Here is a 20,216-nt window from a genome sequence, read left to right on the forward strand (position 1 = left end):
AAGTCTCGCTCTTGTCGCCCAGGCTGGACTGCAGTGGTGCGATCTCGGCTCACTGCAACCTCCGCCTTCCAGATTCAAGCGATTCTTCTGCCTCAGCCTCCCAAGTAGCTAGGAGTACAGGCACCTGCCATCATGCCTGGCTAATTTTTGTATTTTTAGTAGAGATGGGGGTTTCACCATGTTGGTCAGGCTGGTCTCGAACTCCTGACTTCAGGTGATCCACCCACCTTGGCCTCCCAAAGTGCTGGGATTACAGGTGTGAGCGACCGCGCCCAGCCTCCCACTTGTGTTTTTTAGGAAAGTAAAGTTATTACGAAATGGGAGTTCACATACTACTACTGTATTTCAGAAATCTAAATAATCTGAATTCTCTGTCAGTTCTTTAAAGGCTGTTTATAAAGGTAAGAAGAGATATTCTTATACAGTAAAATAGCAGTGAGGTCTTAATAATAGTGGTACAAGGAATTCAGGCATCCAGTTCTAAATGTATGTAAAAATGCTTAAAGAATTAGTCGGTGGCAAGGGATGGGGTGATGTTGCTAAATGGACACTAGGCAGAAGAGATAAAGCTATTTTGATGTTCCTGTTAACTGTATGAATTCTGTAATTTGTGTGTTGCATTGAGAATGATGGCTGGCCCATTGCAGTGGCTCACGCCCAATCCGAACACCTTGGGAGGGTGAGGTGGAAAGATCACTGAAGGCCAGGAGTTTGAAGCCAGCCTGGGCAACTTAGTGAGATCTCATCCCTATTTTTTAAAATTCTTTTTTAATAAAAAAATGAAAGGAGAATTACTGTGTCTGTGAAAAGTGAATTGTGAGCAGAAGCCAAATATGTGTGGAATCAAATCCAAAATTTCCAAACACATAAAATTAGACCCGAAGCCAATTTGAGTGCCAAATAGAGTTCAGCAGAGGTTTTGTCAAGATTTGGTACTTTTCAGTGTCTTAATTGCCACGTGGGTGAATTATTTGTGCTGTCTAACCTTAGGAAATAAGCTTTGAATATTGAGCTATTATGAATGTTTGAAAATTTTTTTAAAGTCCTGAATAGCAACTCCTATTAAGGCATAAAACTTAAGTAGATGGTTTGAAATCCTGGAAATCAACATGTATTTATGTATGAAAGGAATTTTTTTTTTTTAATGGTTGATACTCAAAAATTAAAAAGTGAATGTGAATTAGCTGAGTGTGGTGGCGTGCACCTGTAGTCCCAGCTACTTGGGAGGCTGAGGTTGGAGAATTGCTTGAACCTGGGAGGCGGAGGTTGCAGTGAGTCAAGATCGTGCCACTGCACTCCAGCCAGGGCAACAGAGCGAGACTCCATCTCCAAAACAAAAAAACAGTGAATGTGGCCAGGTGTGGTGGCTCACACCTGTAATCCCAGCACTTTGGGAGGCCAAGGTGAGTGGATCACTTGAGGTCAGGAGTTCAAGACCAGCTTAGCCAACATGGTAAAACCCCATCTCTACTAAATATATAAAAATTAGCCAGGTGTGGTGGCATGCCACTGTAATCCCAGCTACTCAGGAGACTGAGGCAGGAGAATCGCTTGAACTGGGTGAGGGGCAGAGGTTGCAGTGAGCTGAGACTGCGCCATTGCACTCCAGCCTGGGCGACAGAGTGAGACTCCATCTCAAAAACGTTGAATGTTAGGCCGGGTATGGTGGCTAATGCCTGTAATCCCAACACTTTGAGAGGCTGAGCTGAGAGGATTGCTTAAAGCCAAGAGTTCAAGACCAGCCTGGAAACAAAGTGATACCCCTGTCTCTACAAAAAAAAAAATTTAAATTAGCCGGGGTTGGTGGCATATACTTCTAATCCCAGCTGCTTAGGCTGAGGCAGGAGGATTGCCTGAGCCCAGAAGTTAGAGGATGCAGAGAGCTGTGATGGCACCACTGTGCTGCAGCTCCAGCCTGGGCAATGGAGTGAGACCCTGTCTCCAAAAAAAACAAGGGGAATGTTAAGTTGTTTTTTAAAGTAGGTGAGAAACAATGAGACTTGTTACTCAGTTATTCTCTCATTTTGTTTTTTGTTTATTTGTTTTTTTGAGAGCTGGAGTGCAGTGGTGCAACCATGGTTCACTGCAACCTCCACCTCCCGGGCTCAGGTGATCCTCCTGCCCTAGCCACAGGCACATGCCACCATGCCCAGCTAATTTTTTCTTTTTTTAATTACGTCTAGAAAAGGATCTCTCTATGTTGCCCAGGCTACCCTCAAACTCCTGGATTTAAATGATCCACCCACTTCAGCCTCCCAAAGTGCTAGGATTACAGACTATTCCCTCATTTGAAATTGGCATAATAAGAGTATCTGCTTCCTAGGATTGTGATGAGAACTGAAAATATAGTTAAAGTTCAGGAGGCTGGGAAGTTCAGTCAAAGGGCTGGCATCTGGTAAGGGCCTTGTTGCTGTGTCATGCCATGGCCGAAGGTAGAAGGGCAAGAGAGGGCTGAACTCGCCCTTTTATAAGAAACCCCCCACCCCTGCAACAGCACTGTGTCTCCCCCACCACCATATTGGTATTAAGCCATTGATGAGAGCCATGCCCTCATGACCAGACACCTCCCATTGCCCAGCTCCCAACACTGCTGCTTTGGGGATCAAGTTTCTAATACATGACCTTTGGGGGACATGCATTCAAACCATAATAAAATGAGGAGAAGAGAAAGGTGCCCCTCAATCTTCAGTCTTCTTTAGTTTACAAATTTAAATACGTAGACTTACTACATTATAGTCCCTAGGTAGTTCTTAGTAAGCCTTGGCACTGTGCCATAAGTATAAAAATAATTTGTAAAGTCTATCTAGTATTTACTTTGTTATTAATTCCCTAGCCCTGGTTTGTTTGCTGTGTTGTTGTTGTTGTTGTGACAGGGTCTTGCTGTGTCACCCAGGCTGGAGTGCAGTGGCGTGTTCACAGTTCACTGCAGCTTCAAACACCTGGGCTCAAGTGATCCTCCCTCCTCAGCCCCTCAAGAAGCTGGGACTACAGGCACATGCCACCACACCCAGCTAATTTTTGTGTTTTTTGTAGAGACACAAAAAACATGTTCATCATGTTGCCTAGGCTGGTCTCAAACTCCTCGGCTCAAGTGATCTGCCCACCTCAGCCTCCCAGAGTGCTGGGATTACAGGCGTGAGCCACTTTGCCCAGCTCACGTTCTCCTACTTCTCTGGCCATGCCATTTCATGTTGCTTTTGCAGATTTCCCAGATCTCAATCCTTTGATCTCCTTTCTAACTCAATTCAGTCTTTTCTGTACATTAATATCTCTCAATGTTTGTTTCCAGTTTGTAACTCTCTCCTGAATGCCAGTCATCTAATTGTTGGACTCCTATTTTCTGTAAACCCTATCAAGTCTTCCTAACCACTGTAGTTGGCAACTCTATCCTTCTGGTCGCTCAGCTGGAAACTGTAGACACTTTTTTGTTTTTTTTAAGAGATACATAGGGTCTCGCTCTGTCACCCAGGTTGGAGTGCTGTGGCATGATCACAGCTCATTGCAGCCTCGATCTCCTGGGCTCAAGCAACCCAGTTCAGCCTCCCGAATAGCTGGGACTACCGATGCACACCACTACACCTGGTTAATTTGTTTTTGTTCTGTTTTGTTTTGTTGTAGAGACGGTGGCTGCCGATGTTGCCCAGTCTGGTCTCGAACTCCTGACCCTAAGCGATCCTCCTGCCTTGGCCTCCCAAGGCAGTGTTTTGATTACAGGCATGAGCTACCACACCCAGCTTTCAGGCTCCTTTTTGACTGCTCTGTCACAAATCACATCCAAGTTATCAAAACTTGTTGGATCCAACTTTAGATTTATTGAGAATCCAGCCACTTTCACTGCTGCCCCCCAGTTCACCCCTGCTATCTCTTGCCTAGATTATTGTACGTTTCCTCAAATGAGTTTCCTCCTGTCTGCCCTATGTTCCTGTAGTGTAGTGTATTTTAAATATATCAACCCGTGATATTTTAAAAATGTCAATCAGATTCTCCTCTTGAGTAGAATTCTCCAGCTGCTTCCATCTCTGTTAAAGGCCAAAGTCTTTAGATAGACCAGCAAGGCCCTACCCGATCTGCTCCCTCTCACTGCTTTTTCTCTGACTTCCTCTCCTTTTATTCAGACTGTTCATGCCACCGTAGTCCCCTCTGTTTATCAAGCGCTACACATGTTCCTCAGGGATTTTGCACTTGCTGTTCCACTCTGCTTGGAATGTTCTATCAGGTCTCCAGTGAGGCTGTTTCCTTACCCCTTCCCAGTGTCTGCTCAAATTCCATCTTTTGGCAAGGCCTCCGTAAGCGTCACATATCCAATAACAGCTCCCTGCCCACAAGCATTCCCTATTCCACCTTTTCCCTTTATTTTTCTCCAAAGCACTTTTCGTTATATGACAGACTACACACAGATATATATATATGTTTGTATACAGGGTCTTGTTTGTCTCTCCCCACTACAAAGAACAGAAGCTCCATGAGGGCAGAGATACTCATCTGTTTTGCTCAGTGATATCTCTCCAGGGTAGTGTCTGGTACACAATAGGCACTCAAACTTTTTTTTTTTTCTAGAGAGATATTTAATTTTTTTTCTCTAGAGAGACAGAGTCTTGCTATGTTGCCCAGGCTGGCCTCCAACTCCTGGCCTCAAGTGAGCCTCCTGCCTCAGCCTCCTGAGTAGCTGGAATTATAAGTGTGAGCCACTGTGCCTGGTTCCAACTCAAAGATTTGACAAAAAAATGAATGAACAGCCATTTGTGTCTGTGGTTTGAGTGGGGCAGAAGATGAGAGTGGCCACCCACGGTGGGCCAAGTGGTATACTTATCACAAATTAGAGTTTCATATCTAAATCCTATTTTTTCGAAGTCCTTTTTCTGGTTAGTCTTATCCATCCTGATTGTTTTAACTCTTATTATACCCTAGTGATTCTGCATAGTTAGCACCCACTTTTTCTGTCATGAATTCATGAGTATTAATCTTTCCCCAAATACTTGCTAATTTTTTGAGGGAAAATATCAGCACATATTTTATTGGCATAACTCAAATTACAGGGAGCACAGAACAGCCTGACACAAGGGAGTCCCTCAGTAAGCTGTCTAGAACAAGGATGGATGAGTGGAAATGTCTTTCAGGACCATCTGTATCTCTCTGTCCTAACTTCATGATCATTATGCAACAGACTAATGTTTCCCAGGTCCTTTAGTATTAGAGGGCTTGTCCCGTGTCATGTTGTGGTTAAACACTCTGGCAGGCAGTGTTGCATCAGTCCACCTTTGGGAATATCTTCGGGTTTCCTGTAAGGTCTAAGGGGGCAGAGACAAGACTGTAGTAAACACTTCCTAATGATTCCTCTCTACCTAGTCTCTTATTCAAAATGTAGCCTAATAATATCTTTCTCAGATGAATTAATCTACTGCGAAACAAGGGCAAAAGGGCTATGCCAATAAAACTTGAAAGGCAAATTGCAGTGTATTATTCCATATATGAGTAGTGTTATCACACCTGACAATAATTATTCATTGTTTTTGAAATACGAGAATAGAAATTCTGAATGAAACATCTTTTTTAATAATAATAATTATTTTTTTATTTTTGTAGAGACAAGGTCTCACTGTGTTGTCCAAGCTGGTCTCGAACTCCTGGACTCCAGGGAACCTCCCGCCTCAGCCTCCGAGAGTGCTAGGATTACAGGTGTGAGCCACCCTGCCTGGCCCAACTTTTATTAATAGAAAGATATGTGTCTCATATCCTCAACAGTAGGGATTAGGAACATAGGTTTGAAGAGTTTCCCCTGTTCTAACCCAGATGCCTTTTCCACCTGATCTTGGAAAATTAAGATCACGTAAGCCCTCATTTTAAAGAGAAGTAAGCAGATCTTGGCTGGGTGTGGTGGTGTGCACCTGCAGTCTCAGCTACTCGGGAGGCTAAGGTGGGAGGATGGCTTGAGCCCAGGAGTTGAGGTTGCAGTGGGCTATGATCATAGCACTGCATTCCAGCCTGGGTAACAGAGTAAGGCCCTTAAAAAAAACAGGCCCTTTGGGAAAATTAAAAAAAAGAAAAAAAAAAAAGGCTGGGTGCGGTGGCTCACGCCTGTAATCTCAGCACTTTGGGAGGCCAAGGTGGGTGGATCACTTGAGGTCAGAAGTTTGTGACCAGCCTGGCCAACATGGTGAAACTCTGTCTCTACTAAAAATACAAAAATTAGTGGGGTGTGGTGGAACACGCCTGTAGTCCCAACTACTCGGGAGGCTGAGGCAGGTGAATCACTTGAGCCTGGGAGCTGGAGGTTGCAATGAGCCGAGATCACACCACTGCACTCCAGCCTAGTGGCGGAGAGAGACTCCATCTCAAACAAATAAATAAATAAAATAAATTTTAAAAAGTTAGATAAGCAGGTCTAGAGAGTTGTGGCACAACTAAAGGGTCATAGAACTGGGACTAGAATTGCTCTTTTGAGGCCTTAGAATTTGGCCATGCTGCAGTATATCCTGCATCTCAAAAGCTTGGTCTTCTGTTGAAAACCACCAAGAGGCTCTGAGGCCAAATAAGGTAGATGACCAGATTTGATAATCTGCTATTGGTTCAAAATGAGCTGGCTTTAACAAGAATGTTTTCCTTGAGAATTGTATCTAACAGCCTATTAAATGCATTTCAAAAACTAGATCCCCCAAGAGACAACAGGGAATGATAGACTATCCCATTTGATTCATCTCATATATACACAGCAGTCTCAGAATGGCAGTGCCAATATCACCACTACTAATTATGATCACTTAGTCATAATTGCTAATTATCGCTACAATTAAACTTATGGAAAAGTTTAACATTTTTAAATTGAAGATGCTTTTCTCATCCTGCCACCTCCTTTTTGGGGGTATTAAATCTTCGTGTTCATTGTTGGGCCATGTAGCCGTTATATACTGAATTCTCCCTGACAGTCTCCTTTAGGATTGATTTGCTAAGTAGCTCTATGTTTAGTGCTCTGCACCAGTTCTTACACCAGTGTTTCTGGTCATTTTGGTCTGAAGCTTGTTCTCTAGTTCTAGGTATGGCAAATTTCTTTTGAAGAAGGCTGCAGAGTAAATATTTAGGCTCTGTGGGCCAAAAATGGTCCAGTTAATGTATGCGTGAGTGTGTGTGTACTTAACACATTTTTTAAATGTAAAAGTCATTCTTCGCTTGTCGGGTGTGGTGGCTTATGCCTGTAATCCCAGCACTTTGTGGGGCTGAGATGGGAGGATGACTTGAGCTCAGGAGTTTGAGACCAGCCTGGGCAACATAGTAAGACTCCATTTAAAAAAAAAAAAAAAGCCATTCTTAGCTTGAGGACTGTACAAAAGCACCAATACTTGCACTTGTAGATTCCTCATAAGGGGCTCTTGGAGACAATATTCTAGTTTTGCTGGATATAAAATCCTTGGCTTACACTTTATGTATGTTAAATATATTACTTCATTTTCTTCTCACATAAAACATTGCAGTTGAAGTCTGATGATAATCTGATTTTTTTTCAATAGTCCACTTGGTGTTGGTCATTTTGGGTTGATACTCTCAGGTTTGCAATGTTTTTTTTTTCAATATCTACTTTTTAAGTATTGTTTTTAAAAGTTTTCTTGGTTTATTTTGCTCCCTTTTGTTGGTCTTCATCTGTAAGAACTGCTATTACTCATATTTTGGGTCTTTGCTCATTTTTAGTATTTGTCACTTTCTCCCTTTTATTTAAAACAAATGCAACCCTTAGTTTGACTCTGATCTTTTTCTCATTTCTTTTTAATTTTTATTGTTAATTATTTTTGGTGTCTCATTTCTGAGTTTTCTAATTCTGATTTAGGTTATTCTTTCATGTCTTCTTTTTTTTTTTTTTTTTTTTGACGGAGCCTTGCTCTGTTGCCCAGGCTGGAGTGGAATGGCGCCATCTCGGCTCACTGCAACCTCCTCCTCCCGGGTTCAAGCGATTCTCCTGCCTCAGCCTCCCGAGTAGCTGGGATTACAGGCGCCCAACACCATGTCTGGCTGATTTTTGCCTTTTTAGTAGAGACAGGGTTTTGCTGTGTTGGCCAGGCTGATCTCTAACTCCTGACCTCAGGTGATCCGCCCGCTTCGGCCTTCCAAAAAGTGCTGGGATTACAGGCATGAGCCACCACGCCCGGCCTCTTGTATCATTTTCTTTTCTTTTTTTTCTTTGAGACAGAGTCTCGCTCTGTCGCCCAGGCTGGAGTGCAGTGGCATGAACTCAGCTCACTGCAAGCTCCACCTCCCGGGTTCTCGCCATTCTCCTGCCTCAGCCTCCAGAGTAGCTGGGATTACAAGTGCATGCCATCATGCCTGGCTAATTTTTTTTTTTTATTTTTTTAGTAGAGATGGGGTTTCACCGACTTAGCCAGGATGGTCTTGATCTCCTGATCTCATGATCCGCCTGCCTTGGCCTCCCAAAGTGCTGGGATTACAGGCCTGAGCCACCACGCCCGGCCTTGTATCATTTTCTTAAAGACTTAGCTCACTCTGCAATAGGATGCAGTTTGATTTGCTTCCTGGGCACATGTTTCTGGCATGCTTTCACTGTCTGATACTGTTCTATTCTTTATTCTCTTCATGTGAAATTGGTTTTTCTAAATTTTTAGGAGTGTGGTTCAGGATTGCTTTTCTGATTTCACATACTCCTCAAATGTTTGACTCCCATTGGACACTATCATCCTTCTTTCTCCACACTCACTTTTGTAAATGGTAGTTTTTTCATATAACCACCCTAAAACTCAGCTTGGCAAAGATAAAGGCAAAGGACTGTAGGGCAGTCCTATTGAAACTGAGTTCTACATCAAGCTAGTAGTCTGCCCGGAGCCTGATAGGTGTCAAACGTCACTGTTTATTTCACATTTAAAAATAAAATATACCATGGTGTCCCTGTGAGTTTGCTGTGGTTCCCTGGGACATGTTAGCTCACAGTTTGGGGATCACAATCTCAAGTGATGCCGATATTGCTAATCAGGAGACCACACTTGGATGTTTGGCTGTTTTTTGTTTGTTTTCCCCAAAAAACCTACAGGAAGTTAAAAAAAAAAAAAAAGTACAAGAAGAAAGACTTTCAAAACTTGTACTGCCAGCCGTGAAGACAGTTTCTTCCTTTGGACCCATGTACTCAGGCGGAGATCAATTAAAATGAAATTATTGAAATCAAACAGTTTGGAAACAGTTGCGTGTGTGTGTTTGTGGGAGCGCATGCTTGCTTGCGGATGCACACACACCTGCCGTGTTTGTTGGGAAAATTAGTATGTGTTTATTTGCTGTAGTCTAGCTTTCTTACTGGCGGGAAAAACTACTTTGAGTAGACAGGAAGGAACAAGAAAAGCATGCTTGCATCCTCATTGACCTTAATGTTCAAGGACATTTGGTGGTAAATATTTGAATTTCCTTTGTAACCTGCCACAGTTAATTTGATTGACTGCTAGTTTGAGATGTGGTTAATGAGCCTGCCAAATTTTATAACGAAAACTTTATATAATATTTACATTTATAAAATGTTTATATTTTATAAAGAAAACTTTGTATCTTTCAGGAGAGGGAAATCCAGATTGCCTTTATCATACACAGAATTTTGGACGTTACTCCCAGTAAAACGTGCCCCTGATTTATACTATAATGAAAATAAAACATAGTTGACCTCTAAAAGCAATCAACTGCTTTCAAGTGAACTGCCACATAATGCTAATTAGTTGAAGATTATGCTCTATTCTCTTTAATGAATTATAAAAAGCAAAACACTAAAAATTACTTGGGAAGACAAAGTAACTGGTGCTTCCTGCATTTTTCCTTGCTCTTTGTCTTTCTAGGATCCCAGGAAATGTGGGGAACTCATGAGAAGGTAGTGCCCTGGATGGAAGTTAGCTGACCAAACTCAGCTTACTCCTAACCCCTTCTGGCCTCAGCCCCTTTTCTGGATTTTAAGAAATCCAGCAATTGATACTAGATTATAGACTGTACCACTCAATGAAGTTCAGAGTTCTACAGAAAGCCCAAGCCTTGATTTACACTTAACATCTAAGAGAAATGGGAAAGAATCCAGCCATTACTTTCCCCAACAGAGGGATCTGTATAGATGAAATGACCAGGGTAGCAAGCAGCCTGCTATTACCTAATTTCTCACCCAGGATTAACATTAACATGGCTTTCTAACATTTCACTTCTTACAAACTAGTCTTTTTTTTTTTTTTTTTTTGAGACGGAGTCTCACTCTGTCGCCCAGGCTGGAGTGTGCAGTGGCGGGATCTCAGCTCACTGCAAGCTCTGCCTCCCAGGTTCACACCATTCTCCTGCCTCAGCCTCCTGAGTAGCTGGGACTACAGGCACCTGCCACCAAGCCTGGCTAATTTTTTGTATTTTTAGTAGAGTATTTTTAGTAACACGGGGTTTCACCGTGTTAGCCAGGATGGTCTCAATCTCCTGACCTCATGATCCGCCCGCCTTGGCCTCCCAAAGTACTGGGATTACAGGCGTGAGCCACCACGCCTGGCCACAAACTAGTCTTTTTTTTTTTTTTTTTTTTTTTAGTCTTGCTATGTCACCCAGGCTGGAGCACAGTAGAGTGATCTCGGCTCACTGCAACCACCATGCCCTGGTTCAAGCGAGTCTCCTGCCTCAGCCTTCTGAGTAGCTGGGATTACAGGCACACAACACCACACCCGACTAATTTTTTATATTTTTGGTAGAGACGGGGTTTCGCCATGTTGGCCAGGCTGGTCTCGAACTCCTGATCTCAAGTGATCCACCTACCTCAGCCTCCCAAAGAACTGGGATTACAGGTGTGAACCACCATGCCCAGCCTAGTCTTTAAGTTCTTATTAAGATATATAGAAAAAGGAATGTAGATTTTGTTAAGCCATGCTTTTTTTAAGACTGGGTTTATAAATTACAAAGACAAATCCTAGGTTAGAAGAGGCCATCAAGATCAAGGTATTTCTTCCTTAAAAGAATGAGTTTTCATTGTTAATCAGAGACTAGTTTTAATGGTAGTACTTAAATTAACTGTCCTAGTAGAAAGCTGGAACCTGGAAACTCCTTTATTCTGCCTCTGTAGAAATGGCTTTATACGCCGGGCGTGGTGGTTCACACCTGTAATCCCAACACTTCGGGAGGCCAAGGCAGGCGGATCACCTGAGGTCGGGAGTTCCAGACTAGCCTGACCAACATGGAGAAAAACCCCATCTCTACTAAAAATACAAAATTAGCAGGGGGTAAAGGTGCATGCCTGTAATCCCAGCTACTTGGGAGGCTAAGGCAGGAGAATTGCTTGAACCTGGGAGGCAGAGGTTGCAGTGAACCGAGATCGCGTCATCGCACTCCAGCCTGGGCAACAAGAGCGGAACTCCATCTCAAAAAGACAAAAAAAAAAAAAAGAAATGACTTTATACATGAATATGGCAACAATTGAGCTCCTGGTTTCTGTGGACAGTAAATGTTTATCTTACAGTTGTGCTGGGCGAGAAGTCAGGAAAGGGAGCTGAATGTGTAATTGTGATTTCCTTTTCCGTAGCGTGTTCCATGGGAACCGGTACAAGCAGACTCTATAGTGCTCTTGCCAAGACACTGAACAGCAGCGCTACCTCCCAGCACCCAGAGTATTTGGTGTCACCTGACCCAGAACATCTGGAGCCCATCGATCCTAAAGAGCTTCTTGAGGAATGCAGGGCCGTCCTGCACACCCGACCTCCCCGGTTCCAGAGGGATTTTGTGGATCTGAGGACAGACTGCCCAAGTACCCACCCGCCTATAAGGGTTATGCAGTGGAACATCCTCGCCCAAGGTATGCCTGATGCTTTTGTGCCTGTGCAGTCAAGTTTGCTGTGACTGCCTTTCTGCTTCTGCACATCCTCAGGTCACTGATGTTTTATATGGAAGGAAGAAGTATGGGCAGATGGAGGTGTAGAAGGATAGGGTGACTAGAACAGCATGGAGAGCTCCTAGAAGAGGTTAAGACAGGGAGTCATCTGGGTTTTTTGTTGTTGTTTTTTGAGATGGAGTTTGACTCTTGTTGCCCAAGCTGCAGTGCAATGGCGCAGTCTCAACTCACTGCAACCACCGCCTCCCGGGTTCAAGTGATTCTCCTGCCTCAGGCTCCTGAGTAGCTGGGATTACAGGCATGCGCCACCACACCCAGCTAATGTTGTATTTTTAGTAGAAACGGGGTTTCTCCATGTTGGTCAGGCTGGTCACGAACTCCTGACCTCAGGTGATCCACCCACCTCGGCCTCCCAAAGTGCTGGGATTACAGGCGTGAGCCACCGCACCTGACCTGGTTTTTACAATTAAAGCAAGTAACTCACGGTTTATTCTTTACACCTTCCATGTTTGTGGACTATCCATGAACAATGAAAGTCTGTCTACTTCCCAGCAGATCCAAATTTGGAGAACCCTACCTTTTATTAGGCAGTTGAATGGAACAGCCTCAAACTTTCTGTTGTCCCCAGCTTTCAGTCCATAGCACCATGATACCATTTGCAGGGAAGAAACTGGGTAACACAGAACTTTATGCAGAAAATGGCAGCTCTTTGTGGGTGGAGGTGAGTCTAGGTATTTTTGTGGCCATATTATTTATACTCATTTATATAACTTGAGACCAAAATGATGTTGCTTCAGTTCTCTATTACTTTGTGGTCAGGTGCGGTGGCTCACGCCTGTAATCCCAGCACTTTGGCAGGCTGAGGTCGGCAGATCACCTAAGGTCAGGAGTTCAAGACCAATCTGACCAACATGGTGAAACCCCATCTCCTAAATATACAAAAAGAACTAGCTAGGTGTGGTAGTGTGTGCCTGTAATCCCAGCTACTCAGGAGGCTGAGGCAGGAGAATCACTTGAACCTGGGAGATGGAGGTTGTAATGAGCTGAGATTGAGCCACTGTACTCCAGCCAGGGGGACAGAGCGAGACTCTGTCTCAAAAAAAAATATATATATATATATACACACACATGTGTATGTGTATATATATACGTGTGTATGTGTATATATATGTTACTTTGTTATGGTAGAAAGGATTTCTTTCCTGGGTCTGCCAAATTAAAAAACAGATGTGTCAATCAACTTTATGTAGCAGTTGAGATTTTAAGAAAAACAAGGGCCTGATTATTTTTTTTTTCATGGAAAATAAGAGGAGATTCTGTGACTTACCAATCTTTGATTCTTTTTCCATAAAATAAGTCCCATTCATTCTGAGTAGTGTCTATAATAGTCAGGGTTAAAACTAATACTTGGCATTAAATATTTGGTGTTTAAAAAAACAAAAAAAAAATTTTTTTTAATTGACATTTATTTCATTTGACATAGCTTAGATCCCTGGGACTGCAAAGCAGTTTCCTTAAGTAAGATCTTGATATCCTGGAATATAGTTACATGAAATAGTTCTGAAACAAAAGATCTGTTGTGTGCTTCATCCACATAGTGAGAGGTGATTTAGTTTGGATAGGGTAATACAGTTTTGACAGAGAACCACTCCAAGCTTTTGAAGCAGAGGAAGCATTCTGAGGGTGTTGAGTGATGCCAAATCTCCTGGGTACTTTGAAGTTATGGTTCTCTAAGAGCTGACAACTGACTGGCTTTTTTTTTCAGCTCTTGGAGAAGGCAAAGACAACTTTGTACAATGCCCTGTTGAAGCACTCAAATGGGAAGAAAGGAAATGTCTCATCCTAGAAGAAATCTTGGCCTACCAGCCTGATATATTGTGCCTCCAAGAGGTGGACCACTATTTTGACACCTTCCAACCACTCCTCAGTAGACTAGGTTATCAAGGCACGTTTTTCCCCAAACCCTGGTCACCTTGTCTAGATGTAGAACACAACAATGGACCAGATGGCTGTGCCTTATTTTTTCTTCAAAACCGATTCAAGCTAGTCAACAGTGCCAATATTAGGCTGACAGCCATGACACTGAAAACCAACCAGGTGGCCATTGCACAGACCCTGGAGTGCAAGGAGTCAGGCCGACAGTTCTGCATCGCTGTCACCCATCTAAAAGCACGCACTGGCTGGGAGCGGTTTCGATCAGCTCAAGGCTGTGACCTCCTTCAGAACCTGCAAAACATCACCCAAGGAGCCAAGATTCCCCTTATTGTGTGTGGGGACTTCAATGCAGAGCCAACAGAAGAGGTCTACAAACACTTTGCTTCCTCTAGCCTCAACCTGAACAGCGCCTACAAGCTGCTGAGTGCTGATGGGCAGTCAGAACCCCCATACACTACCTGGAAGATCCGGACCTCAGGGGAGTGCAGGCACACCCTGGATTACATCTGGTATTCTAAACATGCTCTGAATGTAAGGTCAGCTCTCGATCTGCTCACTGAAGAACAGATTGGACCCAACAGGCTACCTTCCTTCAATTATCCTTCAGACCACCTGTCTCTAGTATGTGACTTCAGCTTTACTGAGGAACCCGACGGACTTTTATAAATACTTGCTTTGTCTTTTTAATCACAAGAGTCTTAACGGGATGTTTCAGGAAACAAATAGGATAAGACAATGCCAGAGGAAGGATAGAAACATGGGAAGTTTCTATCATTTCATTTTCTGTTTCCAGCATGCCCTTGGAAAATACTCCCGTTAGTTCACAGATCTTTTCAATTAAAACCTATAGCAAAAAAGGTGTTTGCACTCCAATTTTGGCTTGTATTGTTTTCTTTTCCTTAATATTACATTTTGACCATTTAAGGGCATTAAATTGGCTTGTTTTGGTCAGGTGCGGTGGCTGCTCATGCCTGTAATAAATACCAGCACATTGGGAGGCTAAGGTGGGAGAATCACTAGAACCCAGGAGTTCAAGTCCAGCCTGGGCAACATGGCACGAGACCCCATCTCTATTTCTAAAATAATAAATTCGGTTATTTTGAAGCTTTTTCAGTTTGAGGATGCTATAAAAACTCAGACTTGCTTGAATCTTCCATACTAGTATGTAGGAGTAATTTCTCTAAACAGCATTTTATTTGTGGGTTTTTAAAATGTCAACAATATGCATGGCAATATTTATTTTTTATATCTTCATATAAAATTAAGTAAATAAATTATAGCATTATGAACATTTTAGAACCATGCAGGAGAAGTTATAGAGAAAGTAATTTATGGTAATTTTCATAAAGCTTTAAAATATTTTCATTTGGGCTGTAACAAAATGAGTGCAAAGGAACTATTTAGCCTGGAGGGGCTTTTGTTATTTAAATGCCAGATTTCTTTAATACATTCTTCAAAAATAATCCTTGTGCTGCCTCTACGTTCCCTGTTACTGTGTTTCTTGAAGAGATTCCAATTAGTTTTCAATTGTTTAATCAATTAGTTTTCATTATTGTATTGCTGTTACATATTTAAACTTTGCCATTGGAATAATATTGGTATACATTTGATATTAGTCACTCGATGTCATCATTATTTGTATTGGAATATGCTATTCACAATAGGTTATTTAGAAGCCGTATGTGGCAGTGGCCAAGAGAGTCAGTAGGACCTTCTTTTCAGAGATAGGAACCTTTCTTTTCTAGAAAGCCTGTTAATGGGCTTTCATTGAAATTTCCTAAGATAGCCACATACTGTGATTCAAAATATCTAGAAAGAAGAATGTAAAAATTAGATAACTTGGGTTGGGTGTGGTGGCTTACGCTTGTAATCCCAGCACTTTGGGAGGCCAAGGCGGGTGGATCAGTTGTGGTCAGGAGTTCGAGACCAGCGTGGCCAACATGGTGAAACCTCGTCTCTACTAAAAATACAAAAATTAGCTGGACTTGGTGGCAGGTGCCTGTAATCCAGCTACTTGGGAGGCTGAAGCAGGAGAATCGCTTGAACCTGCGAGGCAGAGGTTGCAGTGAGCCGAGACCGCACCATTGCACTCTAGCCTGGGCAACAAGAGTGAAACTCTGTCTCAAAAATAAAACAAAAAAACAAACAAAAAACCTGGAATTCTCTTCCATCAGAAATAAAAGTACAAATTACAGGTAAAGCCTCTTCCAAACAAAATAACTTACTGGTAATAGATATTTTAATTTGTGAGTTGTAAATACATAAGATTAATAAATGGTCTTTTAAAGCTAGTGCTTTTAATATCTTTGTAGTCCAAAAAGAATCTGGGAGTAGATTTTCTCCTTTAATACTGTTTTATCGTAATGACCCACATATATCCATTCACACATGGAGCCTTCACTGTAAAAGTGAACAAAGATAGATCTGTAGCTGCAAGTTGACGGCACTTACGCTCTCTGTATGTGGTAGCTGCAACAACATCCACTGAAATGGATCACTCATTCTGTAATAGAACCACTTTTAAAACAAATGAGGTTTTCAGAAGTAACATAGTATGCACACAATTTTGGGGCTACTGGAAAGAATGACAAGCATAAGAACATCTACCAAATGTAGAATTGGTTCAGATTTTAGCATGACTAATTGCTAGTCGTATGTTGTTGAGAATACTGATTTGAATACTTATTAGTGCAGGTACATTGTTTACCTAACCCCAAATATTTCAACCTGAAGAGAAACCATGGCAGCCTTAAGTAAATAAATCTGGAGGAGAATGAAAGTCAATGTTTGAGTTTTAAGTGTTGTCTGCCAACAAAATTAACACGGTATGAGTTGAGGGCAGGCATATGGGTGCTTGGGCATGCCACTGGACAGAATCGGTTTTGGAAACACCAACATATGATTGGTATGTTACTATGAGTTAAGGGGATTGGGAAAAATCCATAGTGAAACACTGAGTTATCCTTTCTAGTTATCACTGCAGGAGATTGAATCCTTCCTTCACTGATGCATTTGCCTTATATGTTCTGTGAGTTACCAGGAACTGAAAAAAAAAAGTCATATGTGAGCCTTCTACGTAAGGATTTTTTAGTAGTGTATAAATCTTACTAGGTTCCTTTTGTCTTTTCTTTTGAGACAGGGTGTTGCTTTGTCATCCAGGCTGCAGTGCAGTGGTGTGATCGTGGCTCACTGTAGTCTCTACCTCATGGGCTCCAGTGATCCTCCCACCTCAGCCTCCCGAGCTGCTGGGACCACAGGTACATGAAGCCATGCCCAGCTAAATTTTTTTATTTTTTGTAGAGATAGGGTTTCACCATGTTGCCCAGGCTGGTCTCAAACTCTTGGGCTCAAGTGATCCCTCCTACCTCCACCTCCCAAAGGGCTGGGATTACAGGCATGAGCCATTGTGCCCCACCCCAAGTTGCTTGTTCCATGCATAGATCCCTTATTCCATCCATATGTACCGTTCATTCTGCTTTTCCTATTATATCCTATGTACTATTTTGTTTCTGGTTTTTATTTTTCTATTTTCCCATATACTGTTTTGTTACTGACTCTCAGAAGGTAAATTGCAAATTTGAAAAGGGAGTAGGAGCGGCATGAGTTTTGGTTTCCTCCACGCCACATTTCAGTAGATACCGTACATAGTACATGGTGGTAGTAATGACTGACTGGATTGTTTATTTAAATAAGGCATTATGGTGTGTACATATGATGAAATTAACATTTGAGTGCCTTTGACTAAGAGCTTTATATAGGGTCTTAAAACTACAGACAGGGGCTCAAAAGGTTAAAATAATTTGAGCAAAGTGATAGCTAATAAATAGTAGCTGTGTCTAAGATTCAAACCCAGGTCTATCTTGACTCCACAGTGCTTGCTTCTTCCTCACCACCGTTTCTTTGGCTTTGAGTGAACACAAACAGAGAACAGACGTTGCAGTGTAGCAAGAGATTTGTTAAACATGGTCAAATGGTCAAACGTGTAAGTCAAATACACATGCAGTATCATACATACAGAATTAGACTACAAGAAAGAGTGGTGGCTGAATACTGGAATATAATGGATTTCCAGTGTTTTATTGTTTTGTTTTGTTTTTAAGATCTGTTTTGTTGTTTTGTTTTAAGAGTCTGTTGCCCGGGCTGGAGTGCAGAGGTGTGATCTCAGCTCACTGCGACCTCTGCCTCCCAGGTTCAAGTGATTGTCCTGCCTCAGCCTCCCTAGTAGCTGGGATTACCACCATGCCCGGCTAATTTTTGTATTTTTAGTAGAGACGGGATTTTACCACGTTGGCCAGGCTGATCTCGAACTCCTGACCTCAACTGACCCACCCGCCTCGGCCTCCTAAAGTGCTGGGATTACAGGCATGAGCCACCACGCCTGGCCTGGATTTCCAGTATTCTGATACAGTAAAGTCTAGTTTTGTCCAAAGTAGAACATTTGATACTGTTTGCATACTTCAATGGTAGTTTTTAAAGGGAGCAGTAAGAACAGCTACTCTTGTATTTCAAATTAAAGGCAAAAATTGATGCAAATATTCTGTATTCAAACCATTTTTAAAACAGCCAAGATTTATAATGAAGGGAATGTTGCATATAGTTATATATATATATGCATTACTTATCATGTGTGTTAGACTTGAGGAAAGATTCCCAATAATTAAATGCTAAAAAGAGGTAAAACTAAAACATGATTTCAGTTTTAAAAAAGGCATCCAAGAAATGAATGTGCATACATAAGAAGCTCTAATCAACTCTTTCTTTAAAATGACATGTATAAAAATATAGGACAGGCAGACTTTTTACCTGGAGTGCATAGATATTAGGAAGAGATTTTTGAGCCATGGTCAAACACCAGAATGGCAAAGGCCTGAAATTCACTAGGGCATGTAAAATAAGAGGAGGGGAAAAAGCAACATGTCAAAGGGCACAGGCTGTAACTGAAAAGACTTAGCTGTCACCAGTGTGACCCTGAATGAGCTGCTCCATCTCTAGAGCCTAAGTTTTCTCATCCATAGAGTATATTATTGTATCTGCCCTCTCAAACCTCATAGATTTGTGAGACTGTAAAATAATATAAATTTTAAAATACACATTGTAAGTCAGAATAATAATGGCTAAGTTTCAAAACAAAAAAGGGAAGGGCCCTCTGTATTTCATGTCCTAACAACCCACTCCTAATTTTTTCACCAGAGAGAATAACCCTTCAATTTGAAAGGGCAGAACTAATACTGTTCATAGAAATTTAAGCCCAAAATAGGCAGAAGGGCTGACTGAATGGCGAAAGATTGGTTGGTTGGTCTTTTCTACCCAGTTGTTCCTCTAGGCAGATGTGAGGTTGTGGGCTACTGCTTAGGTTCTTCAGTTTCGAGAGGTTGTCAGTTGTACTTTGATTTGTAATGTAGAAAGATCTGCCTTTGAATGACAAAACAGAATACCCACAACTGCAGCCCCTTGTCCCCATATTTCTTTGGAAAATTCAATTCTGGGAAAACATTCATGTAAGATTAGTCACGCAGACAGCAAAACCCTTCTTGACAGCCTTGCATCTCCTAAGCATCTGGTAAACTTGGCCTGTATGAATCTCAACTGGTTAACTTATCTTTATTGACTGCCAATATATTCAAAGCCAGTATATAGCTGGATTTTAATGACTGTAACACTTTACAGCATATATTGTATTAGTTTTCTTTTGTAATTTATTTGAAATTCCTTTTTTCTTCACTGAAATTTCTTGTACCTGTTTATTTTTGTTGACTTTCATTTGTTCTTATATGTAAACTATCTGAAACTCTTGTAGCAATAAAGCAGGACACTGATTAACTATCTTGCCACATTAAACAGGGTCAGGCTTCAAGATCCAGACAACTTGCATACAAGAATAGAAACTTGCATACACGTGGAAATGGGCTGGGCGTGGTGGCTCTCACCTGTAATCTCAGCACTTTGGGAGGTTGAGGTGGGTGGATCACCTGAGATCAGGAGTTCGAGACCAGCCTGGCCAATATGGCAAAACCCTGTCTCTACTAAAAATACAAAAATTAGCCGGGCATGTTGCAGGTGCCTAATCCTACCTATTCCAGGGGATGAGATGGGAGTATTGCTTGAACTTGGAAGGCAGAGGTTGCAGTGAGCTGAGACCACGCCACAGCACTCCAGCCTGGGTGACAAAGCTAGAGCTAGACTGTCTCCAAAAAAAAAAAGGAAGAAGGCATAAGACTGGACATAAGGAACATGTCTGACATCTGATTCTGGTTTCCACCGAGTAGTAAACCTGCTGAGAACACCCAGCAAAGTTCTGCAATATTTTAAAATTCAGTTTGTGGGAAGGGATTATTACACGATAGAACACACTTATTCAAAGCTAAGCTTGTTTCCCTCCCTGCAACCCCCACCCCCACTTTTTTTTGGATGGGAGTGAGTGAGAGTTCAGGCTAAAACTCAACTGGGAGTCAGGGTGAATTCT

General features: G+C 42.0%; 1 protein-coding gene across 2 annotated transcripts in view; it reads left to right on the top strand.

Annotated features, from left to right (window-relative positions):
* NOCT (nocturnin) overlaps positions 1-19,573 on the top strand; it is a 34,457-nt gene extending 14,884 nt beyond the window's left edge. For both annotated transcript variants that reach the window (XM_007999809.3, XM_007999810.3), the window contains 2 exons: positions 11,513-11,782; positions 13,584-19,573. In XM_007999809.3, coding sequence (XP_007998000.3) covers positions 11,513-11,782; positions 13,584-14,419 — 1,106 coding nt within the window. In that variant the 3' untranslated portion in view covers positions 14,420-19,573. The remainder of the gene's footprint in view (positions 1-11,512; positions 11,783-13,583) is intronic.
* Positions 19,574-20,216: the final 643 nt, after the last annotated feature.

Source organism: Chlorocebus sabaeus, chromosome 7 (genome assembly GCF_047675955.1).
Source record: "Chlorocebus sabaeus isolate Y175 chromosome 7, mChlSab1.0.hap1, whole genome shotgun sequence".
In the NCBI taxonomy this organism is placed as follows: Eukaryota; Metazoa; Chordata; class Mammalia; order Primates; family Cercopithecidae; genus Chlorocebus; species Chlorocebus sabaeus.